The sequence below is a fragment of the Balaenoptera musculus genome, chromosome 10 (assembly GCF_009873245.2).
Source record: "Balaenoptera musculus isolate JJ_BM4_2016_0621 chromosome 10, mBalMus1.pri.v3, whole genome shotgun sequence".
Classification (NCBI taxonomy): domain Eukaryota; kingdom Metazoa; phylum Chordata; class Mammalia; order Artiodactyla; family Balaenopteridae; genus Balaenoptera; species Balaenoptera musculus.
This window is the reverse complement of record NC_045794.1, coordinates 2,291,333-2,317,001: the sequence shown is the minus strand read 5'-3', so window position 1 is coordinate 2,317,001 and position 25,669 is coordinate 2,291,333. Positions and strand designations below refer to the sequence as shown.

Genomic DNA, 25,669 nt, shown 5'->3' with positions numbered 1-25,669 from the left:
TATGTGGAGGGGGAGGGAAGAACAGTATTTTTATTTCTTACAATTAATCTAAAGCAAATATGGCAAAACATTAAGATGTGACAAATACAGAAGGTGCATACATAGATATATGTATGTTCTACATTTCTGTATTCTTTAAAAAGTTTATGTAAAGTTTTAAAATATTTAAATTCCCTGTATACCCACTGATCATGTTATTAACAGTGATTTTTTTAAAAAAGAGATACATTAAAATCAATTCATTGGGTGAAATGACAGTTGGATTAGGTTATAATAATAATAATATTAATGCAAAAACTAGTCTAGTTCCTAGTTAAACTTATGAAGAGATCGGTATTGAGGTAGAATTATTTACTTGCCTTGAAAATAAGAAGATGTGAAATTTACAACTTATTTTTCTCTTATTTAGGGAGTTGATAAAGGTGATCAGTAGACATTATTTTTCTCTTAAGTGTAAAAGAACTATATACAATATCTCATATATTTCAACATATACATCAAGTACTTATCTAGTATAGGAAGTAGAAACATTGTTTATACTTTTTGAAGTTCTCAGTGGGCTTCCCCCCAGTAGCATCCCCCTGCCTACCCTACCCTGAATTGAATTTTGTATCTCATTTTCTTAAGTGTCAAGAACAGGGTTCCACAAAATCCAGTAATGTTTAGACTTGTAGGGGGTTGGATATAGACATCAGTTTACTAAAATGTACCATTTTGTAAGTGTACATACAATTGTTAAGTTCATTAACAGTGTGTCATGCAGTCATCACCACCATCTATATTCAGAACTTTTTCATCCTCCCAGACTGAGTCTGAACTTATTGAATACTTACCTCCCCATTCTCCACTTCCCCCAGCCTCTGAAGACCTCTTTCCTACTTTCTGTCTCTGAATTTGCCTATTCTAGGAATCTCATATAAGTGGAGTCATGTATTTGTCCTTTTGTGTCTGTATTATTTCACTTAGCATAATGTCTTCATGTTTCATCCATATTATAGCATGTATCAGAACTTCTTTTTTAAGGCAGAATAATATTCATTTTACATATTTACCAGGTTTTATTGTCCATTCATCTGCTGTTGGGCAGTTGGGCTGTTTCCACCCTTTGGCTACTGTGAATACTGTTGCAGTGAACATTGGTGTACAAGTTATCTGTTTTAGTCTCTGCTTCAGTTCTTTTGGGTATAAACCTAGGGGTGGAATTGCTGGGTTATATGGTAATTCTGTGTTTAGCTTTTTGAGTAAATGCCAAACTTTTCCACAGTGGCTGCACCATTTTATATTCCTACCAATAATGCACAAGGGTTCTAGTTTCTCTGTATCTTTGCTAACACTTGTTAGTCTCTAAGTTTTTTTGTTTTTGTTTTTTGTTTTTAACAGTAGCCTCCTAATGGATTTGAAGTTCTATCTCATTGTTAGACATGTTTTAAAGGAAAAAAAATTATGACACTTAGCGTGACTTAAATTATTAAAATATTACTTGTATAAGTAGAAGAAAAAATATATACACCCTGTGCTTTATAGATCTTATACAACTATAAAATCAAAACAGACTTTCAGTTTAATGCAAATTAAAACCAACTAAAATCAAATTAATGTTTACTTGCCAGTCTAAACCAAGTTGTTGCAGTCTTCCTTTTTAAATAACTTATTCTTATGAGAATGTCTTTTTCAATTACAAATTATAACTGCAGAAATATTATCTTTAACTGGTAAAGGACTTCTGAGTAACTAATGGGGAAATTTGCTGACATTAGGGCATGTGTGCCCAACCTGCTTGCAGCCAGCATTAATTTATTAATGAAATTAACAATTAATACATTGAATTTATAATTTGCCACTTAGGTTATCATTTGGTTGCTAATGTAATTAAAAAAGCAAACTGCCTTGTGAAAGAAACCTTTGGTCAATTAGTTGAGTCAGAATATACATATATAAATTTGTAATTAATTGTCTAAGTTAGAGCACAGAATTCTTTTACCCACCCCTGATATGTCTGTAGTCCCAAATTAAGAAAATGCTAACTTCTCCGATGACTTCTTCAGGTAGTCTGTTCCACTGCAGTGTAAAAACGGCCAAATGTGTGAATTATATTCAGGAGTACGTATAGAGGAATAAATCGCTATGAATGGAGTATCTGACATAAAAATTATGTTCTTTGTATAATTATTTTCACAGTCTTAAAAGCTCACATGCAGTATGTTGAATCCTGAAAATAACTCTTAGCTAGTCAAGAAAGATGGTGTTTCCATTTTACAACAAAGAGAAACTTATGTCAGTTTCTTTAGTTATAGGCATGTAGAAGAAGCGATGAGTATGCCATGTGAGAATATAGGATTCCCTCCTGCCTGTGGTGGGTTGTTTTGGAAAGTGTTGAAAAAGAAGGTGGATCTGAGTGGCTTTGGAATATGGATTTGATGTAATAGAGGATTTCCCACACTTACTGGTTCATAACAAGTTCTTTCTCCTGTTGGTTGATTCACTAGGTAATGCCCTAGAATCCTTGGTTAACCAGCACCCCAGAAGATTCTTGTAATTGGGCGAAATTGATTGGCTAATTTTACACTCACGGTTTCAGAGCAGGGGACTTGGTATGATTAAAAAGTGTTTTGGAGATCATCTGCATCTAAGAGATTGAAGCAGGAAAAGAGTAATTAGGCAATAGTTATTTTGATAGGAGGTAGTTGTACCTTTTACTAGGTTGCAGTAATGTAAATGAGATGTGGAAAATGATGGAATTTCAGGGATTAAAAGAGATTCCAACTTTACTGCTTGGGAAGACAAAGAGAAACAGGGAAATTGAAGTGGATAAGCTGATTTGTGGAAGAAACTTTGTAGGCTTGGAGGTATATGGAGTCTTTTTGGTCGTAAAATGTGCAGTAGACGTTTGTAAATATTAATTTGAACTCCAGAATTAGTAAAACATTACAGTAAAATAGTCCGACCTTGGTAAGCATGAGGATATCAAGTATTTATTCTCAGTATAAAACTCTGTTAAGGCAGATGTGCTTGTGCAAATCAGGCTTTCAGGTTTTTTTTTTGTTTGTTGTTTTTTCCTTACTCTTCAAATCTTACTGCTTTCTGCACTTCTGGGTTTCCTTGGAAAGCTGAAATATTTATTCCATGCCCCTCAAGTGGTATGGTAAAGAGAGAGAGGTTAAGACTGAGTTGATGAGAGGGTTCTAGAAGAAAAGATAACATAGGAGTATTTAAAGTTACATGAACAGGTATGTTAAGGAGTCCTCCCTCCTTTTTTTATTTCTAATTAAAAAATTTTTTTTGCGTTCTTATTTTCTTAGATGAATATTTTGTCATGCACACTGAAAAGCTAATACATTGTGTTCTTATATACTGGACTTTATTTTACTGATTTCTTTCCTGAACAAAATGAAACAAGTTTGGATATCAGGCTCTGAATTCTGTGATGAGATTCTTGCTGTTTTTGTGATGTGTGCCCACCACGTTTGCTTTCCTATGGTGGCAGATTCTTAACAGGATGACCCACTAAGTTTTTGCTTTCTTGGTCTCCCCCTTTGGCAACTCTTCATTACCCCATTTAAAAAAACTTTGGACACTGTTTTCTATATCCATTGCAGAGTAACATTTGTCTCTGAAGTGTAAAATTTTCTTCCTGTAATAAGCAAGAATTTTTGGATCTTTGTGCCCACATTCATCTCCCCTTCTTGTCCCCACCTTGGCCTTTTTGTTCTCTTTGGAAAGTTTTAGTATAAGGCCCTACCTATAACAATTGAAATTTAGCCCTGTCAGTTAATTGCCTTCACATTCAAATGAATCTAATTTATCTCAATAAAACCTTTTAAAATTTATGAGAATGGCTGGGGTAGTGTTCTGAATTTTGCTGTATTATATACAATGGATATTTTAAGTCATTTAGTGAAAGTAGTTTGCTGTTTTCTAATAGGACTAAATGTGTTTACATTTTTGTGTTTCAGCTCTTAAAAGTATCTGCTATATTTTTAGCATTAACATAAAACTTTCTGTATGTGCCAGGCTCTAGATATTTTTGAGTTCCATTTGGTTTTTGTGTCCCTGAAAAGAGAGGGGTGAAGAGAATCTCAGGCCCCAGATTTATATATTTGTGGCCCAGGTTTGGGGGTGAAGTAGAGGATGCTTAGTGGTAGAACTATATAAATTGGCACACATCTGGTTTGAGAAAGCACTGTAGATGTTCTTGTGTAAGTAATTATTTTTTCTTCCTGCTTTGATACAGAGAACCTTTTTATAAATAAATTTTTAAAAATGCAAATAAAGATGAGCCAGAGGAAGAAGGGATCAGTGGAGGAGGAGTTAGATAGAACAGCCAGGTTCTTTTTTGCTATTCTTTTGATGACCTTTTTTTCTGTCTTTATGAAACTGGGACTATTTCAGAATAGTTCTTAGAGGATGCTAGGGAGAAGCAAGGGACACAATGTCATTTTTTAAATGTCCATCTGCTCCCTGCCCCTGACCTGTAATTATCATATCTATTGACCTATTGAGGAAAATTCAAATAGACTCTCTTCTCTATGGGATAGACCCTGTTCCTCTCTAAGGGTATCAGACTGGAAGGTCATAATGAAATTTGTAGTAGGAGTTTACTCTAGATTTGGCTACATAAAATCCAGGTTTACTTCTCATATTGTATTTCAAAACACCTTAAAAGCCTTATTAATCTTTGTCGTTGTTGTTAATTAACAGTTAAGAGTTTTTGCATGAGCATCATTATTCTGCTTCTAGGAGTTATTTTTCCGACCTTTCCCCAGGCCTTCAGTGTCTAATTATTTTGGAGTTTTCAAGAAGAATAGGGCAAAGTATTTAGTAGATAGAAGTATTTAGAGTACAAAATACTTTTCTGCAGTCTTTGAATTGTTATGAGACCATGTAGGCCTATGAGAGAGAGGTATGCCAGACTAAATAGTCAGTTATGTGATTTCTTCTTTCAAAATACAGAATAATTTTAAAAATTTTTGGTAAATGTTAACTGGAACCCATGGTGCATTGGAAAGCAATGTTTCAAACTGCTGTTCTCTCTGCCTGAAGACAAGTTTTTATTTCCATATTCCAACACCCAACAATTAGTATCACTTTAAAAAATGGAATAGATGCCCAGGTCTTTGCTAAGTCAGTGTGGTGCAGAAAATGATAAGTAGGGAGGACTCCAATATTGACCTAAAATATTCTAATCAAGGAATTCCAGATACTTCTCTCCACCCATGTTGTGATATGTAGACTTATCACATGTGGTCTTAATTTAGTAGTAAAACTTTGAATATTGCTAAAAATAAAATGCAATAGAAGTTTAAATGTTAATAAGTCTAGAGGGCCAAATTTTCTGGGGGTACAGATATTAGCTAATAAAGTGACTATTTCTGGTTTAATTTAATGAAAATCAAGCTCACTGTTGCAGTTGCACAATTTATTTGGAAGGTTTGCTTCTGGGGCTGATAAAATAAGCAATAGGAAGGCATAGGATTGCTACTTCAGAAAATACCGAAATTTAGGGATAAAGAGAAGATGCCGCTAGAGGATATTTAAAATAAAATAACTTTGTACAAAGCAAGGAACTGAAGATGTAAAATTGCTGTAAGGCCATTGTACCAAATACTAACATTGTGTTTCTCACTCACCCAAGAAGAAATTGCATCAGCAAATAATCTACTGAGCACTGTTATTTGGATGGTACTGAGATGAACAATTGTTTCAGTTGTTGCTGGGCCCCCACCTCCACCCCTTAGCCTCTGGGAGCTGTGCATGTTATGGGAGGTCATGTGACAGTGATCCTTGGTTTTGTTCATTTAGCCTGTCAAAACAATTTTATGTAGGTGGAAAGAAATGAATGAAATGAATAGAGCGGGTTAGCTGCGTCAGCTCTCGTTTGCACTGAAGGTAATGAATGTTGCAATTGGGATGGTATATCAAGCCCCCAGGAATATCCAGTTTGATAATGCTGGAGAGAAGGCACCAAAAAGCAGCAGTTGTGCTAATCTGTTCTAAATCTCATTTGATACTGAAAATAAAAAATAAATTTTATCATTGTCACGGTAATTTAACACTTGGTAATGCTTTTTTAAGTGTTGAAGTCTTTAATTTTTGATACAGTTTTTTTAAAGGTTACAGTCCATTTACAGTTGTTACAAAATATTGGCTGTATTTCCTGTGTTGTACAATACATCCTTGTAGCCTATGGTACACCCTGTAGTTTGTACCTCCCACTCCCCCATCCCCTAGATTGGCCCCCTCCCCCACTGGTAACCACTAGTGTGTTCTATATATATACCTGTGAGTCCGCTTTTTTGTTGTATTTGACAGTTGATAATGTTTAAACAATATATACTCCTCTTATTTTACCTTCAACTATAATTTATAATTTAGTAAAGTGCCTAGTTCTTTTCAGTGATCCCTGGTTAATAGCAGAAATATCAACGTGGCTTTTCTGAAAAATGTCCTAGAAGAAATTAAATGTTTGTCTAGTATAGTGAATGGAACATGAGCTGTGAATCAAATTTTCAGTTAGTTCATGGTTCTGCTTTTCATTGTGAATTGGAGGAAGATATTAAATTTCTCTGAGTCTGTTCATCTGTTAAAATAAAGTAATATTTCCTAATATCTCACAAGGGTTTTCTGAGAATGAGAACAGAAGTAAAACAACCAGTTAGTGTAAATAGCAAACACCCAACAAATATTATTTTTAAAACCCCAGCTGTTCTTACAGGTCTATTTGCTTATGTTAGTTTTGATCTATTTTACTTTGTCTTAACAAATTCTTTTGGATGCTGAAATAGTATAGTTCTCTGAGATACGAAATGATCCTAGATTTAAAGAATAGAAGGCTTATAGATAGAACAAGTTGACAGATTATTGAAAGAAGCACCAAATTATTTGTTTGGGTTTTTTCCCTACTTAGTTGAGGATCTGTACTCATATTCTTTCTTTCTTCTTTTTAAATTTATTTTATTATTTATTTTTGGCTGCGTTGAATCTTCCTTGCTGCGCACGGGCTTTCTCTAGTTGCCAGTGAGCGGGGGCTACTCTTTGTTGCGGTGCGCAGGCTTCTCATTGCCGTGGCTTCTCATTGCAGAGCACAGGCTCTAGGCACACGGGCTTCAGTAGTTGTGGCACACGGGCTCAGTAGTTGTGGCTCACAGGCTTAGTTGCTCCGCGGCATGTGGGATCTTCCCGGACCAGGGCTCGAACCCGTGTCCCCTGCATTGTCAGGAGGATTCTTAACCACTGTGCTACCAGGGAAGTCCCTGTAGTCATATTTCTACTGTTAAAGGTTTAAAGTGAGGTTCTCAGACCCCTTAAAATAAATCATCAATAGCTTTCAGGGAGGATAAAAATCTATAATAGACATATAAAATAGCCTCTGTTTACAGTATAGATGACTTCTAGGCAAAATTAGATAAAAGTTAAACACAATAATCCCATAGAATTTTAAGGTTGCCATTCAGTGTATTTATTCTTCAGAAGAAAATTGATTGTAGGTTTTTGGAAGAAGGAAGAAGTCCCTGTTTGGTCCCCCCGCCCACCCTTATTTATACTTTGCTATAAATAAGTAGTTGGCAGATTTTTTACAATGGCTTTTAACAAATACTTTTTAAAATCAAATGGTGGCAGCATTGACCATTGCAGGTTGGTCATAGTGTTTGAGTTGTGTTTAAGTTTACTGAGTCTCAGGGGCCCAATTTCAATCCTCACCTTGCTTTTAAGTCATAGGAATTTCTTCTATTCCTGGGGAAATGCTAACTACTTGTGAAAAATGTACACACACACCTTTTTTTGGAAAGCACATTCATGGATTCGTTCAACACATGGCAATTGAACAGTGCTAGGTTGTCAGATGCTAAAGATAGAACACTGAAAAAGGCATTTTGTCACTGCTTTTAGAGTAAATCTCAGTATATTACTTGTGATTAAGAGCTCTGAAAGAGGCATATACATAGTTCATGAAACTATACATATATATGGCAGGGGGTGATTTAACCTAGAGTGAGGGACAGCCAAGGAAGGTATCCCTGTGGAAATGACAGATCTTTGAAGGATGGCTGGGCATTAACCAGGGAAAAAAGGTTGATGGAAGGGCATCCTGTATGGAGGGAACAGCGTGTGTGAAGGACCTGAGTGGGAAGAAGCATGACATGTCTGAGAAAGGCACATGAGAGTGACAAGAAATTAGGCTTGAAAAGTGGGCAAGGATTGCATTGTGTGGGACCTCATTGGTCACAGTGATTTTCCACCTTTATCCTAACAGGATTAGGACATACAGTACTTCACTGAGTCTAAGATTTCAATTATGTGATACATTCTAATTTCAGAGATGTTTAAATGTGGAAGAAACGATATTTCTAAGAATTAATAAAGTACGCATACCGCAGAATTGATTAAGTTGACCTTAAAATATTCTGGTTGTATTTGGACAGAGTGAAAAAACACATTGTACAGGGAGATGTTTAGCCGTGTGGAAACAGCTAGTAGGTTATTGCAGAAATCCAGAGGAGACTGTGACGGCTTGAAATAGGGTGGTGGTAGTAGAGACAGACACGAGTGAATTACTTTTGGTTTGAGTTTCTGCAGAAAAGGTTTACAAGCCTTGTGTACTTTAAAGCAGTTTTGAAAACTTGGAATTGTAGATGTGAAAGAAACAGTCTTTAAGTAGATTTTAAATTAAAATTAAAATTTAAGTAACAATGTAGAATGATTAGGCTACAGTTTTGGTTAACGTCTAGTGACGGTTTCTGGCTAAAGTTATATACCAGTTGGGAGAAAACATTTCATTGGCTATTAAGTACTGTATACTACCTTATCCTGTATAATGTATATTCCAAGTTTCAGCTACAGTGGTCTACTGTAAGTGATATACTTTCCAGAAGCTCTAAACTCTGGGTGAATAAACAAATTTAAATAAATAAATTTAAATTCTGTAGCTCACTGTTATTAAAGTTTTGAGTCTCGTCGCCTCTAGTCTATCCTGCATTTCGAAGTTTGCCTTTAGCAGTTTTTACAGACTCTTGTGGTCTTAAGCATTTCAAGTATTGTAAAACTAGAACTGTGGGTACTTTCATGCTCATGATCTCAGCCCTTAGGGTAACCTGCTGATATGGGGGGCTAACACTAGCTTGTGCACACAGAATTGGGTCTTTTGTGATATACTCTCAAAGCACTCAGTTTTTTCTCTTTATAATACCTAATAAAATTAATGCCTCTGCCTCTTACATTGTAAGGTCTAGAATAGCAGGAACCTTGTCTCTAATGTTTGTCCTGTCCTGTTGTCTGACACAGGGTACTCAAGCATTTGTTAAAATTTAATTAAACATATATAAAGATATACATTAATTGCTAAAACTGAAATGAATGTTGCATGCTACAGAAAATAAGAGTAGTTATCAAGACAATCAGGTAGACTATATATTAAAATATAAAAATTAAATATCACTTAATGGTAGGTAGAATATTATATTTCATTTGGCTCATGTGATTACTGTCTTCTGATTGTTTTGAGAATAGCTTAACTTTTCACAATTTCTTTAAAGTAAGTTTTTGTAATTCAACAGTAATGTATAAGAGAGTCAGCAAGTGATCTAGATTTTCCTTCATTTTTTGAATAAAGTTTCCTTAAATGAGGAACATTTAAGAATATATGGTAAACAATATTTTTTTTAAAACATATATTGGGGAACCCTATTGTCAGTAAATAGAAAACCAAACAAGCTGAAAACTCTTCCCACTGTAAAATACCAGACATTTTGAAAATTTTGATGAGAGGAACTACAGAAACCTATCCTTTTAAATGCATAGCTGAGCTTATAAGGCTGTCAGGATAATTTCCAAGGTCTAAAAACTAAGAAGAAACTAGAAACCAGAGTAGGAAAAGTGTGAATTGACACTAGGGTTTTTCTTGGGACAATTTCAATCTTGTTAACTAAGACACACGGTTTTACTGTCTCCCCAAGGATAGATGAAGTCTTAAGCCCCAGCAGGTATTGGAACTGAGATCCAATAAACTTGTTCCTTAAAAGGGAACAAAACCTTTAATATAAAGACAGACTAGAGAAAATTTCAGTTTCTGAGTCAGGGAAAAGACAGTTTTTCCCAAGTCAGCTGAAAAAAGTTCACCCGGAGAATACATAATCAGGAACCTGTATTCATACAAGTATGAGATTCAAATTTGAACTGATTACATGCAGGCATCACCAAGACTAGTAATATCCCTGCAGCACTAGGCATAAATAAACTCAGAGCCTGTCCACAGCAATACACACACAACTGAGGATATTCCAACAGGCAAATCACAGTTTAAGATAACCATATTATCCACTATTGTTAATCATGTGAAGAAACAAACCACCATGAATGAATGTCAGCAGCCAAAACACTAGGCAAAATTAGATCCCCAGTAACTCAGATAAAAGTGTTATTGAATTGAGCCTCTAAAGCACATTATTTTAATTAAAGGATTAAAAACTAAAACCACAAAAACATCACGATGGTATTGGAGGGGGCAGTGAATGACTGATTTGATAAAGATCCAAAAAGAGCTTCAAGAAATGAAAATGTATTGCAATTAAAAACTAAGTAACAAGTGCCACTTTCCTCAGTCATCTGGCCCCAGATACTTCGACTTGTCCTTTGGCCCTTTGGCCGTCTGTTCTTTGGGAAAGGAACGGTTTAGGAAGATAGCCCAAGATAAAACAGCTCTGCTGCTATGGATCTGAGTCTCAGTGGACAAGGTATGTGACTTTGTGGATGGTTGCAGCTTCAGGTTAGGAGTGGAAATAAAAGTGATACTGGGCTGTGAAAGTGGGCTTTTATAGAACTTTGAGAGAAGGCAATCTTGCAGTGATGATTTGGAGATGGAAATAATTTTGGAGATGAACCCTGAGAGGGAGGAAATTCCAAGGAGGATGCTGGGAAAACTTGTCTGTTCATGAAGCAGGGAATGGGGTGGAGGTTGGTGGGGATCATTGCAAATTGAGCCACCAGTTACCATTTCTCATTCAACACCCCACATGTGGGGTTAACCACTGAGTGGGGACAAATCCCTCCCCCAGGCATTGGGCCTAGAGAAGTGGCAGGAGAATTCCTTCTCCACTGAAGTCTTTAGTTAGTGCCCAACTTTTTTTCTTTTTCATTTTCTTTTTTTCCCCTTTTTTCCCACCTTGCTTTGTTTTTGATGCTAGCTGGGAAAGTAGGCACTGAAGGAGTGACTGAATTGCCTTTATCAGACCCTCTGGTGGGTACTTTTGGTGACAGACTGACTGCTTGACCTCGTTTTATTTTCTGTATGGATGTCCAAATATATGTCTGACTCACCGGTATACCCAGCCCTTCAAGACGTGTATGGCTAGTTGCAAGTGTCTAGTTTGTGTTCATCTCGTATTTCTGGAGCAGGGACTGAGACCTTGCCACATGTCCTTTGCATCTCTGCCTCCTTTAGACTTTAAAGTTTGATTAATTAAAAAAAATTTTTTTTAAGGTAATAAGCAGGTTGGACATGATAATAACTTGAGAGAATTCATGAACAAGAAGGGAGATCTGAGAACACTGCCCAGAAGGCAGCAGAGAGAAAGAAATGGAAAATGAGAGAGAAGTTAAAAGATATGAAGGATTGAGTAAGGTTCCACGCGCACACACCCTTACACATAACACATACAGACATACATAGAAAATCTTAGAAGAGAATGGAGAATGGAAGGAGGCAGTATTCAAAAAGGTAATCGTTGAGAATTTTCCTGATGCGAAGACAAATACCTGAAACTTTGGGCTTAAAAAGCACAATTAGCCCCATTATGTATAAAATAAAACTTAGATGCATGGTAGTGAATGTGCAGAGCACAATTGTTTTTAGAAGTCTTTAGAGTAACCAGGGAGAAAATACAGATAACCTACAAAGGAGGACATGTATACTGAGGGCTACAGTAGATGCCAGAGTACCATGAAACAGTATCTTGAAAGTGCTGAAAGAAAACCAACCTAGAATTCTACATCCATCTAAACTATCATTCAAGAGTGATAGCAATTAAGAAAGTATGGTATTAGCGCAGGACTAGACAGACCATGGAATAGAGTGTAGAATCCAGAGACAGAACTGTACTTCTGTGGAAAGGATGGATCGTTCATTAAATGGTATTGGGGCCATTGGTTGATACAGAACAGAAATAACAGTCAGCCCTTCTTTTACCCAACCAAATAAATTCCTCAACAATTCCCAGATGTGGCAAACAAAACAAACTTATATTTTAAAAAGGAAAAGAAAAAAACTTATGACCTTAGTGTCTGGAAAAATTACTGAAGTCATAAAATCCACCTACCACAAAGTAAAAGATAGATGAATTGAAATACAGTGAAATAAAAACATCTGTAAATCAAGACATCATAAACAAGGTGAAAATACAACCCGCAAATTGAGAAAAGGTATTTGTAACTCATAAAACCAATAAAGGATTAGCATCCATAATCTATTAAGAACTGCTACAAGTAAGATAAAGCATCAGTTCCTTGCAGAAGAGGGGTCTTAAGTAGTCTGCAAAGAAAACAAAGTTTCTCACACTTTTTAGTGACTCTGAAAATGTAAATTAAACTATAGAACATGACTTTACACCCATCAAATTGACGAAAGTTAATGTCTGATAATACCAGTTGCTAGTGACCATGTACTGCAGTGGGAACCTTCATGCAAAGCTATTAGGAAACTCAGTTGGTACAGTCCCTTTGAAAAGCAATTTGTTGATACCTATGAAGACTGAAGATGCCTATTCCCTATGCACTTCTACCACTAGCTATATATCCTAATAGGTGTACTTCTTTTTTTTGTGCCCCAGAAGGCTAGTGAAGGCTAGAAAAATGTTTTGTTTTAAGTCCATATAGTAAAATACATAGGATTATATTGGAAACAAATTATATTAAAATAGTTATCAAAACTTTTAAATTTGTGATATAGTATGCATTATTAGTGTGTATTAATAAGATCTACTGGAAGATCTAATAGCTATCATAATTTCAAAGTAATGCCTACTGTGGTATTTTGAGATAATCTGCAACCACTGTTACGTGATATGAAAATACCTAGGTCTGTTGGTGACAAATCACAGGTACTGCTGAATGCCATTAGGTACATACATTCATTCAAGGAAATATTAAGTTTCAATTCAAGGTTAATGAAAAATAAAGATATATTTGTTTTCACACACGTTCACAAACCTGCCTTAAAGGGGTTTATAGACTCCAAGATAAGAGCCTGCATCCTAGAGATTAACACTGCAAAACCTTTGCCATATTGTAATAGCAAAAAAATGGGGAAGCGCCTAAAGATTGATCAGTAGGAGGTTATATATAAATTGTGGTGTATTCAGACAGTGGATAACTGCATAGCAGTGATAATGAATGGAGTGACAGTAATATGGTAGATATCTTGTAACGTCTCCTTATACCATCATGGGTGAGTTCAAACAATGTTGAGTGGAAAATAGCCACCTTCCAAATAGTACATGTTCTATAACTTCTTTTTGTGAAATCCTAACATTTCACCTAAAGTGTAAAAACCCATGTGGGAATGGTATATCCGATCAGGGTAGTGGTTGTTATTCAAGGGTGAGGAATAGTTATGGGAAAGGCCATCTAGTTACATAGGAAGGTTTAAATTATGTCTTTAATGTTTAATTATTTAACTGTATCATAGACACATTATGTTATTATATGCCTGGACTATTTCGTTAAAATATGTATTATATGCTTTGATAGAATATTATATGACAGTTTCAATTTTAATTTACAGGACAGTACAGAGTTTGTGTGTATGGGACTCTGTTAAGGGAAGAACAACAGATTAAGTGCTTTTCTCCAGTTATCTCAGATAAGAAGTGAATTAACCTATGAAGTACCAGGCACTTTATTTATTTATTTATTTATGGCCGTGTTGGGTCTTCGTTTCTGTGTGAGGGCTTTCTTCAGTTGCGGCAAGCGGGGGCCACTCTTCATCGCGGTGCGCGGGCCTCTCACTATCGCAGCCTCTCCCGCTGCGGAGCACAGGCTCCAGCCGCGCAGGCTCAGCAGCTGTGGCTCACGGGCTCAGTCGCTCCGCGGCATGTGGGATCCTCCCAGACCAGGGCGCGAACCCGTGTCCCCTGCATTGGCAGGCAGATTCTCAACCACTGCGCCACCAGGGAAGCCCCCTACCAGGCACTTTAAATAAATCTACCTAGTAGACTAAATTAAATGAAATCTATCTAGTAGATTATTTAATTCTTACAAGAGTCCTATGAGGTGAAGGTATACACAGTCATCCCTCAATATCCCCGGGGGGTGGTGGGAATTGGTTCCAGGACCCCACCCTCCACCCCTGTGGGTGCTCAAGTCCCTTTTATAAAATGGCACAGTATTTGCATATCTTCCCATATACTTTTAAATCATCTCTAGATTACTTATAATAGCTAATACAATGTAAATGCTATGTAAATAGTAGCCAGCATGTGGGCAGACTATTCAAGTTTTGCTTTTTGGTATTTTCTGATCCCCCCAACACCCCCCACCCACCCCCAGCATTTTTGATTTGCAGTTGGCTGAATCTGGGTATGTGAACTCATGAATACGGAGGACTTGACTTTATTCATGAAGGAAATTTTAGTTGAAGCAAAGACAGAATTTATATTTAGATGTCACCACTTCCAAAACCCATACTTGTTCCATTATTAAATTGCATATCTCTGTCAATAGGTGACTTATTTTGGAAGTGGTAAATTAACTGTACCTAAAAAATGTGTATCTGAAGCACACATTAACAGTAAAGATACTAAAATAATCTCAAGCATGACTTTATTTTATTAAGTAATTGATTTATTTATTTTTTGGCTGCGTTGGGTCTTCGTTACTGCACGCAGGCTGTCTCTAGTTGTGGTGAGCAGGGGCTGCTCTTCGTTGTGGTGCGCGGGCTTCTCATTGCGGTGGCTTCTCTTGTTGCAGAGCACGGGCTCCAGGTGTGCGAGCTTCAGTAGTGGTGGCCTGCGGGCTAGTAGCTGTGGCGCACAGGCTTAGTTGCTCCATGGTATGTGGGATCTTCCCGGACCAGGGCTCGAACCCATGTCCCCTGCATTGCCAGGCGGATTCTTAACCACTGCGCCACCAGGGAAGTCCCTCAAGCATGACTTTATAATCAAGAGTTTTCTTAAATACACTTTAGCCTGTTCTCACACTCATATAATGGGCTGATGAAATTATTAATTATTAGTAACTTCAGTGTTAGGATGTTATATTTTAACAGTATTGGTCATTATAATTTAATACATGTTTAGCATCTAAGTGTAACTATGTGACTTGGTGTTTTATTATCTTAAAAGCATATTCTGTTTTTTTTTTCCTTTATTTTTGTTTTAGGTGTACAGCAAAGTGATTCAGTTATACATATACATGTATCTGTTCTTTTTCAAATTCTTTTCCCTTTTAGGTTATTACAGAATATTGAGCAAGAGTTCCCTGTGCTGTACAGTAGGTCCTTGTTGTTTATCTGTCTTAAATATAGTAGTGTGTACATGTCAGTCCCAAACTCCCAATCTTGAACTGTATTCTGTCTTGCTTTTTGATTTTAGGATCGAAAGTTAACAAAGTCTGAGAGGCAGAGATTTAAAGAAGAGGCTGAAATGTTAAAGGGTCTTCAGCATCCCAATATTGTCCGATTCTATGATTCCTGGGAATCCACAGTAAAGGGAAAGAAGTGCATCGTTTTGGTGACTGAACTTATGACATCTGGAACACTTAAAACGTAAGTTCATCGGTATTATAAAAGCTGACCAAGAAGTATGAGAGAACTTGAATTTTCTTATTTCAGGCCTTATCAGTTCTTCTGTTGTTACCCGTTATACTAAGGAGGGAATGAATAGTCACTCCAAATGTTAGTATATGAGCACATTTTCCTGCCCGCAAGGTCCTCTGGTGTATAAAGTGGTTTGATAATTATGTATTGATAAGTATTTAAATGAGAAATTGTTGCAGAATAAACCTAGTTGCTTTAAGTTAATGGTGATTGGCATTTCTAAATTGAGTGGCCTAAGAGATCAGAAATCAAATGACAAGGTAGCCCTCTAGTGGTTAAAATGAAATTGAAGCTTACTGACAAGCTTTACCCATTTATTTTATCACCTCATATTGGGCAGTTTTTGCTACAACTATGCACATATTGTATCAAATGCAAATTGTATTGTGACATTTATCACTAGATAATTTCATTTCCCAAAGCATCAGAAATTGAAGCCAAAACATCTAGACCTATCATTCCTTTCAGGAATATGGATAGGTCAAATGCAGAAATTCCCTGTATGCCTTTGGCGACCCATGTCTCTTAGAGTATCTATTTGTACTCAGAGAGGAAACTAGAGTAACTTTATGGTGTAAATTTTTGTGAAGAATTGGATTGTTAAAAATTGTCTCTGTAGTGTGTATTTATTCTTTATAACCTTCCGTAGTTAATGCTACTGAGCTGATTAATCCCAGATCTTTGAAACATAGTCTTGTATTTCCTGGATGTACAAAATCCCGGTTGCTCTTGGATGCTCAAAATTAACATGTTGAAAGCCAACAGATTATTTCCCTCCTGCACATTCTAGTTTTCCCATCCAACTTTTCTAATATTTATGGCAACATCTCTATCCTAGTCATCCACGCTTCTTGTTATTCACATGTCTGTTTCTTTTCCTAGACTGTGCTCCCTAGCACTATGCCTGGAACTTGATAAATATTTGAATGAATTAAGGAAAATTCTGTGGCAGTAGTTGTTTGTATATCTGCATCTTGAGATTCTTTTTCTGGTTTGAATACTTAGTGGGTTGTCAGTAGAAAGATATAAAGTTAGTTTTTTTTTTTTTAATTTTTGATGAAATTCATATAACATAAAATTAACCTTTTTAAAGTGTACAACTCAGTGACATTTATTACATTTACAATGTTGTGTAACCACATCTGTCAAGTTCGTAAACATTTTCATCACCTTAAAAGAACACCCCATACCCATTAAGCAGTTACTACTCCCATTACCCTTCCCACTAGTATATTTTCTCTTTAATTGCACATGATCTAAGTTTTTAACCATTTTTCTTTTAAGTTTAAAGTTCTTTTTTCCCCATCATTGTTTGTTTCAGTTTCTGAGCCTCAAAGCAAATACAGCAAGAGGTAAAGTAGAAAGCACTAGACTTAGAGTAGGAGTCTGCTCTCTGCTCTGACTTTGACCAGCTGTGATTTAGGGCAAGTAGATCCCCTTCTCTGGCCCTCAGTTCTCCATGTGTAAAATAAGTGGTTGGACTAGCTGATCTCTAGTATTTATAGATGGGCTTTTTTTTTTTACTCTGGTAAAAACATATAAAATTTACCATCTTAATCATATTTTTAAAATTTATTTTATTTATACTTATTTTTGGCTGTGTTGGGTCTTTGTTGCTGCACGCGGGCTTTCTCTAGTTGCGGCGAGTGAGGGCTACTCTTCGTTGCGGTGCGTGGGCTTCTCATTGCCGTGGCTTCTCTTGTTGCGCAGCACCAGCTCTAGGAGCGCGGGCCTCAGTAGCTGTGGCACGCAGGCTCAGAAGTTGTGGCACACGGGCTTAGTTGCTCCGCAGCGTGTGGGATCATCCCAGACCAGGGATCGAACCCATGTCCCCTGCATTGGCAGGCGGATTCTTAACCACTGTGCCACCAGGGAAGCCCTTAATCATTTTTAAGTGTACAGTTTAGTTAAATATATTCATGTTGCTGTGTAACCAATCTCGAGAATTCTTCATCTTGCAAAACTAAAACCCATTAAACAATTCCCCTTTCTTCCTTTACCCCAGCCTTTGGCAACCACCAACTGTTTTCTGTCTCTAAGGATTTATCTGATCAAGGTATTTCATATAAATGGAATATAAAATACATGTTTGTGTTTTGCTACTTTCACTTACCATGTTTTCAAGGTTCATGTTGTAGCATGTATCAGTACTTCATTCCTTTTTATGACTAAATAATATTTCGTGGATATACCACAATTTGTTTATCCACTCACTTATTGATAGACATTTGGGCTGTTTCCACCATGAACATTTGTGTACAAGTGCTTATTTGAGTACCCGTTTTCATGCCTTTTAGATACATATATACCTTTGAGTAGAATTGCTGAGTCATATGGTAATTCTGTGTTTAACTTTTTGAGGAACCACCAAACTGTTTTCCACAATGGCTGAACCAGTTTACATTCCCACTAGCAATGTATAAGGGTTCCGATTTTTCCATATTCTTGCCAACACTTGGTTTTTTTGTTTGTTTTTGGTTTTTTAATAACCATCTTGCTAGCTGTGACATGGTATCTCATTTGGTTTGCATTTCCCTAGAGAGTAATGATGTTGAGCACCTTATCATGTGCATGTTATACATCTTTGGAGAAATGTCTATTCAACTCTTTGCCCACTTCGTCCATTTTTAAATTGGGTTGTTTGTCTTTTTGTTGAGTTGTAAGAGTTCTTTATATATTCTGTAAGCTAAACCCTTATCAGGTACATGATTTGCAAATATATTTTTCCCATTCTATGTATTCTTTTCACTCCTTAATGACGTCATGTGATGCACAAAGTTTTAAATTTTGATTAAGTCCAGTTTATCTGTTTTTTTTTCCCTTGTTGCTTGTGCCTTTAGGGTTATATCTAAGAATCCATTGCCAAAACCAAGGTCATGCAGATTTACCCCTAACTTTTCTTCTATTCTCTTCTATTAAGAGTTTTATAGGTTTAACTCTTTTATTTAGATCATTCCATTTTTTGAGTTAACATTTGTTTATGTGTAAGGTGTGGGATCCAACTCCATTCCGTTGCATGTGGATATCCAGTTGTCCCAGCACCGTTTGTTGAAGAGACTATTCTTTCCCTGTTGAATGATCTTGACACCCTTGTCAAAAATCATTTAACCATAGGTGCATGGGTTTATTTCTGGACCCTCCATACTATTCCACTGTTCTATGTATCTATCCTTATGACAGTACCACACTGTTTTAATACTACAAAACCTAGCTTTGTGATATGTTTTGAAATTGGAAAAAGTGAGTTCTCCAATTTTGTTCTTCTTTTTTGATATTGTTTTGGCTATTTGGTGCCCCTTGTAATTCCGTATGAACCTGAGGATTAGCTTTCCATTTCTGCAAAAAGGCTGTTAGAATTTTGATTGCATCTGTAGATATAATCAAATCCATCTGTAGATACATCGAATCTGTGGGTCACTTTGGCTAATATTGCCATCTGCACTATATTAAGTTTTCCAGTCCATGAACCCATCTCTCCATTTTATTTAGGTGTCCTTTAATTTCTTTCAACAGTGTTTTCTAGTTTTTAGTGTATAAATCTTTCATTTCCTTGGTTAAATTTATTCCTAAGTATTTTTATTCTTTTGGATGCTGTTGCAAATGGAATTGTTTTCTTGCTTTCCTTTTCAGGTTGTTAATTGTTGGGGTGTACAACACAACTCATTTGTGTGTGTTGATCTTGTACTCTGGCAATTTTGCTGAATTCTTTTATTAACTCTAGTCGTGTGTGCATGTCTGTATGTATTCTTTAGAATTTTCTATATATAGGATCATGTTATCTGCAAATAGAGGGAGTTTTACTTCCTCCTTTCCAATATGGGTACCTTTCTTTTTTTTGCCTAATTAATCTGGCTAGAGTTTCTAGTACAACACTGAAGAGCCGTGGTTATTCTTGTCTTATTCCCAGTCTTAATGGGAAAGCTTTCAGTGTTTCATCACTGTAGTATAGCTGTGGGTTTTTCATAAATGCTCTTTATCATGTTGAATATATTCTCTGCTATTCTTAGTTTGATTATTTTTTTTTTTTTATCATGGAAAGGTGTTGGATTTTGTCTGATGCCTTTTCTGCACGAATTGAAATGATCATGTTGTTTTCCCCTTTGTCCTATTAATGTGATACCTCACTCATGTAATCGAAACCGTTAAGATATAGAACATTTCCATCATCTCAATACATGCCCTTAAACCTCTTCCTAGGTAGCCCTTTCCAGGCAGCCCTTTCCTCACCCTCCAGAAGTAACTCTGTTTTTATATATATTTTTTAAACCATAAAACCAACTTTCACCATTAGTTTTCTTTAATTACCTCATATCCTACCCAAGTGAAGCAGAATTTCATTTTTTAATTTATTTTTAAGATTTCATATTAGTTTCTGTATTAGCCTTTTGGTTAAACTCCGTGTGTGTGTGTGTGTGTGTGCGCACGCGCGCATTTGATATATCTTTTTTAGTGGTTGCTTTAGATACTGCATTTATATCTTTAACTTTCACAACATGCTTAGGGTTGATACTGTACAATTTCATGTAAAATAAAGGAAACTTGCAAAAATATAGGCCCATGTATTTCTAGTACTTACACTTTATGGTATAATTTTCATACGTTACATTTATTGTATAGATCCTGTAATACAGTGTTATAAATTTTCCTTTAAGTAGTCATATGTAACATAAAGATAGTAATAGGAAAATGTAGTCTTTTATATGTACCATCAGTGCTCTTCATTTTTTCCCTGAATATTTCCAGATAAAATAGCATCTGAACTCAGTTCATCAGAAATCTCTGTCCTGTTCTTTTAGCATTAGCTGGGCTGCTTGGACTCTGCTACACATACACATATTTCAGAGGTCAGCCAGAGATTTAGGCAGAGTGAATATGCAGAATTTGGAGCTCCCCTTCTATACCTCCTTTTTTTAAAAAAATTTTATCTTTTGGCTGCGTTGGGTCTTCATTGCTGTACACGGGCTTTCTCTAGTTGCGGCGAGCGGGGGCTACTCTTTGTTGCGGTGCGCGGGCTTCTCATTGCGGTGGCTTCTCTTGTTGCAGAGCACCAGACCAGCTCTAGACGCTCGGGCTTCAGTAGTTACGGTGCGTGGGCTCAGTAGTTGTGGCTCGCGGGCTCTAGAGCACAGGCTCAGTAGTTGTGGCTCACGGGCTTAGTTGCTCGCGTCATGTGGGATCTTCCCGGACCAGGGCTCGAACTGTGTCCCCTGCATTGGCAGGCGGATTCTTAACCACTGCGCCACCAGGGAAGCCCCCGTACCTCCTTTCTGGGATTACACACCAACCCCACCCTCCAACCCCCCGCCCTGCCTCCTTTACTTTCTAGATCTCTGCTGTCCAACAGAACTTTCCGTGGTGATGGAAATGTTCTGTAATCTGCACCATCCAAAATGGTAGCCACTTGATACAATGCAGTTGTTGAGCACTTGAAATGTGACTAGTGCGACTGGAAATGAAAATTTTTTATTTTAATGAATTCATTTAAATACGAATATTCTTATTTGTCTAGTGAATATTGTATTGGACAGACTGTCATCGTAGAAAGTTCTGTTGAGTAGCATTGTTCTAGACCCTGCGGTAATCTTGAACTCTATCCTCATATTCATTCCTCAGCCAATAAAGCTCCAGGTTTCAGTCCAGGTTTGAGCGACCCCCACAGACTAGTGCTTTCCCTTTTCCCTCGTGTGTACTCCCTTCCAGTTTATGCCTAATTTTGATTCCTCCAGAGCTTTCTAGTAGTTGTGTGTGTGTGTGTGTGTGTATTTACTAGAGTTTATAATTATATCTGCATCCAATAAGAGTTGCTTCACCATTACCAGAAGTCGAACTCTGCCTCTTAACTTTTAAATCATTTTAGCAGTGATCTAATTTTAAGGAATTTATTTTTTGTGCTTTGTTATCAGAGTTTGCTTGCCAACTACTTATTATCCTATCCCCTTTAACCTTACTAAAAGTAGCACTAACCTAAGCTTACTGAATCTTAATATTCTGAACTTGATATTCCCATCTCAGATAATGCTAGAATTTAATGGAATTCTTCAAAGTAATAAATGCATATCATTGATAACCTGTTTGGTGTACCTTGCCTTTTCTAGGTACCTGAAAAGGTTTAAGGTGATGAAGATCAAAGTTCTGAGAAGCTGGTGCCGTCAGATTCTTAAAGGACTTCAGTTTCTTCATACTCGAACTCCACCTATTATTCACCGGGATCTTAAGTGTGACAACATCTTTATCACTGGTCCTACAGGCTCAGTCAAGATTGGAGACCTAGGTCTGGCAACCCTGAAGCGGGCTTCTTTTGCCAAGAGCGTGATAGGTATGTTTCAGGTGTACCTTGCAGTCTCACTGGCTTTCTGACATTCCTTTTATTTAGAAACCTGACCTTGTCAGAGCTTTTATTATGTGAAATAAACCTTCAGAAATTCAGAGCTTGAACCCCGGAAGTGATGTGGAGTCCTCTATTTCTTTGCCTCTAGAATCATCTTGAAGACCATTGTTGTTTTATAAAGTTATATGAAGAGAAGTAAGGTTAACTTTGCTGACAAAACATTATATAATAATTGTTAACCTTACTGAGTCATTTCATTGATACTTAGTATCATATACTTATTTATATAACAGATAAAGTATGTTACTTTCCCCATAAAAGAAATTGAATTTATATATAATTTAGTTTCTGAAGAAGTCTGTTGGATATATGTATATTCAAAAATATCTGCCTATTAAAACTTTATTTTAAAATGTGAAAAATATAGTTCATTATCAACTTTTTTCTTACTCCTACTCTTCAGAAGATATACCTGAAACAGTTTTCAGCCTCAGTACTATTGACGTTTTGGGTCGGACAGCTCTTCGTTGTAAGGACTGTCTGTTCACTGTAAGATGATTTAGCAGCACCCCTGGTCCTACTCACTGGATGCCAGTAGCACGCCCCTTGCCCACTTCCCCCCAGTTGTTAACAACCAAAAATGTCTCTGGAGGTTGCGAGATGTCCCCTGTAGGGCAAATCGTCCTTCTTGAGAATCACTGATCTACACAACAAGTCTGTCCTTTCAGCCTTTAACTGTATGTTAGAGAGTTGCAGCTGGGAAAATAATTTAATGCTGATTATTTTATAAGCTTTCACTTTCTGAAGAGGGTATGACAGTTTGAAAACTTGAAATCTTCACAAACACTCTACTCTCCCAAAAGGTGACAACAATAACAACAAGAAAGCCATTCTTTTTTTTTTTTAATTTTTTTTTTATTTTTAAATTTTTTTTTAAAATTATTTATTTATTTATTTGTTTATTTTTGGCTGTGTTGGGTCTTCGTTTCTGTGCGAGGGCTTTCTCTAGTTGCGGCAAGCGGGGGCCACTCTTCATCGCGGTGCGCGGGCCTCTCACTATCGTGGCGTCTCTTGTTCCAGAGCACAGGCTCCAGACGCGCAGGCTCAGTAATTGTGGCTCACGGGCCTAGTTGCTCCGGGGGATGTGGGATCTTCCCAGACCAGGGCTCGAACCCGTGTCCCCTGCATTGGCAGGCAGACTGTCAACTACTGCGCCACCAGGGAAGCCCCAGCCATTCATTTTTAAGTGGGCTAGAATCCTATGCTTTAATAAGAAAAACATTGAACACCAGTAATTTGCACATCCTTACAAAATAGTGTTCCTGGGAAAAGACTTATTTAAAGATGAATTTCCTTTTTGCCCTTCTTATAGGAAACAGTTCTTTGATTGTCTTTGGCATCTTAATCTCTGTCCCAAGAGGGTTTTTTCTTCTTTCCTTTTTTGTTTAAACCATAGTGTGCAAGCCTGTTCTTAGAAATGTCCTATAGTTTGAGGTATTCGGGCTTAATTTCTTTGGAAACATTGGAAACCTGGTGTGTGGAATCATACACTCTATGCTCATAATTCAGTCTGAGAACTGAAGTGCAGACCGAATTATTTGTGTGTGTCTATAGGATGTGCCTCACTACACTTCTTACATCTGCAGTAGGTTTGTGTACTGCAGGGGGGTGGTAAGCGTGTGAAGAAAAGGGCTCTGGTGAGTGACCTTTATAGACGATTACAGTTTATTTTATCATTTTGAAAATGTATTGAATATCAGGTTTTTTTGTACTGAAAAGCCGCCTTAAAAGTGGAACTGATCAGATGGAATGTTAATGGCAAGAGACTAGCTATTATATGAATGTTAACCTTACAGCTACCGTACAGTAGGGGGCAGACAAGTATTTTGATCTTTTTTAACCCATCATCCTATCTTACAGGTAGATGCCATTATATCTACTTTATTCCTTGGTAGTCTCTTCCCTTTTCCTTCCATTTGTTTTCAGTATGAGTTATATCAGTTTATCTTTTGTGCAAGGCTCTATTTTGACATTGTGTAACACTAATCCATTTGAAACAGTAAATAACAGACACTTGATCCTGTGCCAGTTTTTTATAAAGGAGTTGTAGTGTAAGATCTATAACATATTTGATGGAACATACTAAGATGATTTCTTTCCTCTCCCCCCACCACCTACCTACCTTTCTTTCCTTTTCCTCCCTCACCTCTTACCCCCCCTTCCACTTTCTTCTCTCTCACAGGTCAACCCCTCTGCTGTTCCCCTCCCCATGAATTACATCTGCAGCTTCTCCTCACATTGAGTCTGAATCATTCTTTTAATTTAAGGTACCCCAGAGTTCATGGCCCCTGAGATGTATGAGGAGAAATATGATGAATCCGTTGACGTTTATGCTTTTGGGATGTGCATGCTTGAGATGGCCACATCTGAATACCCTTACTCCGAGTGCCAAAATGCTGCGCAGATCTACCGTCGAGTGACCAGTGTAAGTCTTGTCCTAACTGACTGGTGATCTTAGGCCACATCTAAGAAGCTGTATAACATCAAACCATGCAAAAGGGAACAACACTAGAAAGCATCACATGGAGTTCACCCCTCATCTGTCTGTGTCTCGTGTCTCCTCTTCTTATAAGGACTGGTCAGATTGAGTTGTGGTCACCCAACTCCAGGTTGACCTCATTCTAACTAATTATACCTGCAGTGATCCTATTTCCAAATAAGGTCACATTCTGAGAAACTGAGGATCAGAATTTTAATATATCTTTTGTAGGGGGGCGTGCAGGGGACGCAGTTCAACCCGTAACAGTTCATGGCTTCATCCAACAAATATTTAAGTCTCTATTATGTTCCAGACTTCTTTCTAGATCCTAGGTATTGAATATTATAGTTAAGTAAAACACAAACCTGTCTCTCAAGAACTTATTACTAGGCGAAGGAGAACAAACAAGTAAACCAGACAGTTACCATAGGGTATAAAAGCAGTTATTCTAGGGATAGGTACGTAACAGAAGCACGTAGAAGTAGTGCCTAATTGAGTTTGGACAGGTTAGGAAAATTATGTTAAATAAATAGGGAAAGACTAAGAGTTGCATGTGAAAAATCTTTGTATGTCTACAGTTTGAAAATAGGAAAAAGAAGAGACAAGGGATAAGGGAGGAAAGTGAAAGTTTAGACTATACTTGAGCACTGGGGGAACGATTGCAGCCACTATAAGACTTGGTAGGTGTCGTGGGAATTCCCTGGCGGTCCAGTGGTTAGGACTCCGTGCCTTCACTGCCAAGGGCCTGAGTTCAATCCCTGGTCGGGGAGCTAAGATCCCACAGGCCACGAGGTGCAGCCCAAAAAAAAAAAGACTTGGTAGGTGTCATAAGATCAGACTTAAATTTTTAAAAGATTATTCTGGCTGCAGAGTGGAGGATGGATTTATGAGGAAACACTGAAAGCTGAAAACCCAGTTAAGTGGCTGTTGCACTAATCTGAAGGAATAACCGATAGACTGAAATAAGGAGTTAAAGTGGAGATGGCCAAAGTGGATGGAC

The 25,669-nt window shown here is 37.2% G+C and overlaps 1 protein-coding gene across 1 annotated transcript in view; it reads left to right on the top strand.

Moving 5' to 3' along the window:
• WNK1 (WNK lysine deficient protein kinase 1) overlaps nucleotides 1–25,669 on the top strand; it is a 134,174-nt gene that overhangs the window by 45,193 nt on the left and 63,312 nt on the right. The window contains 3 exon segments of the mRNA XM_036866518.1: nucleotides 15,579–15,751; nucleotides 21,898–22,118; nucleotides 24,458–24,615. Of these exon segments, the coding sequence (XP_036722413.1) occupies nucleotides 15,579–15,751; nucleotides 21,898–22,118; nucleotides 24,458–24,615 (552 nt within the window).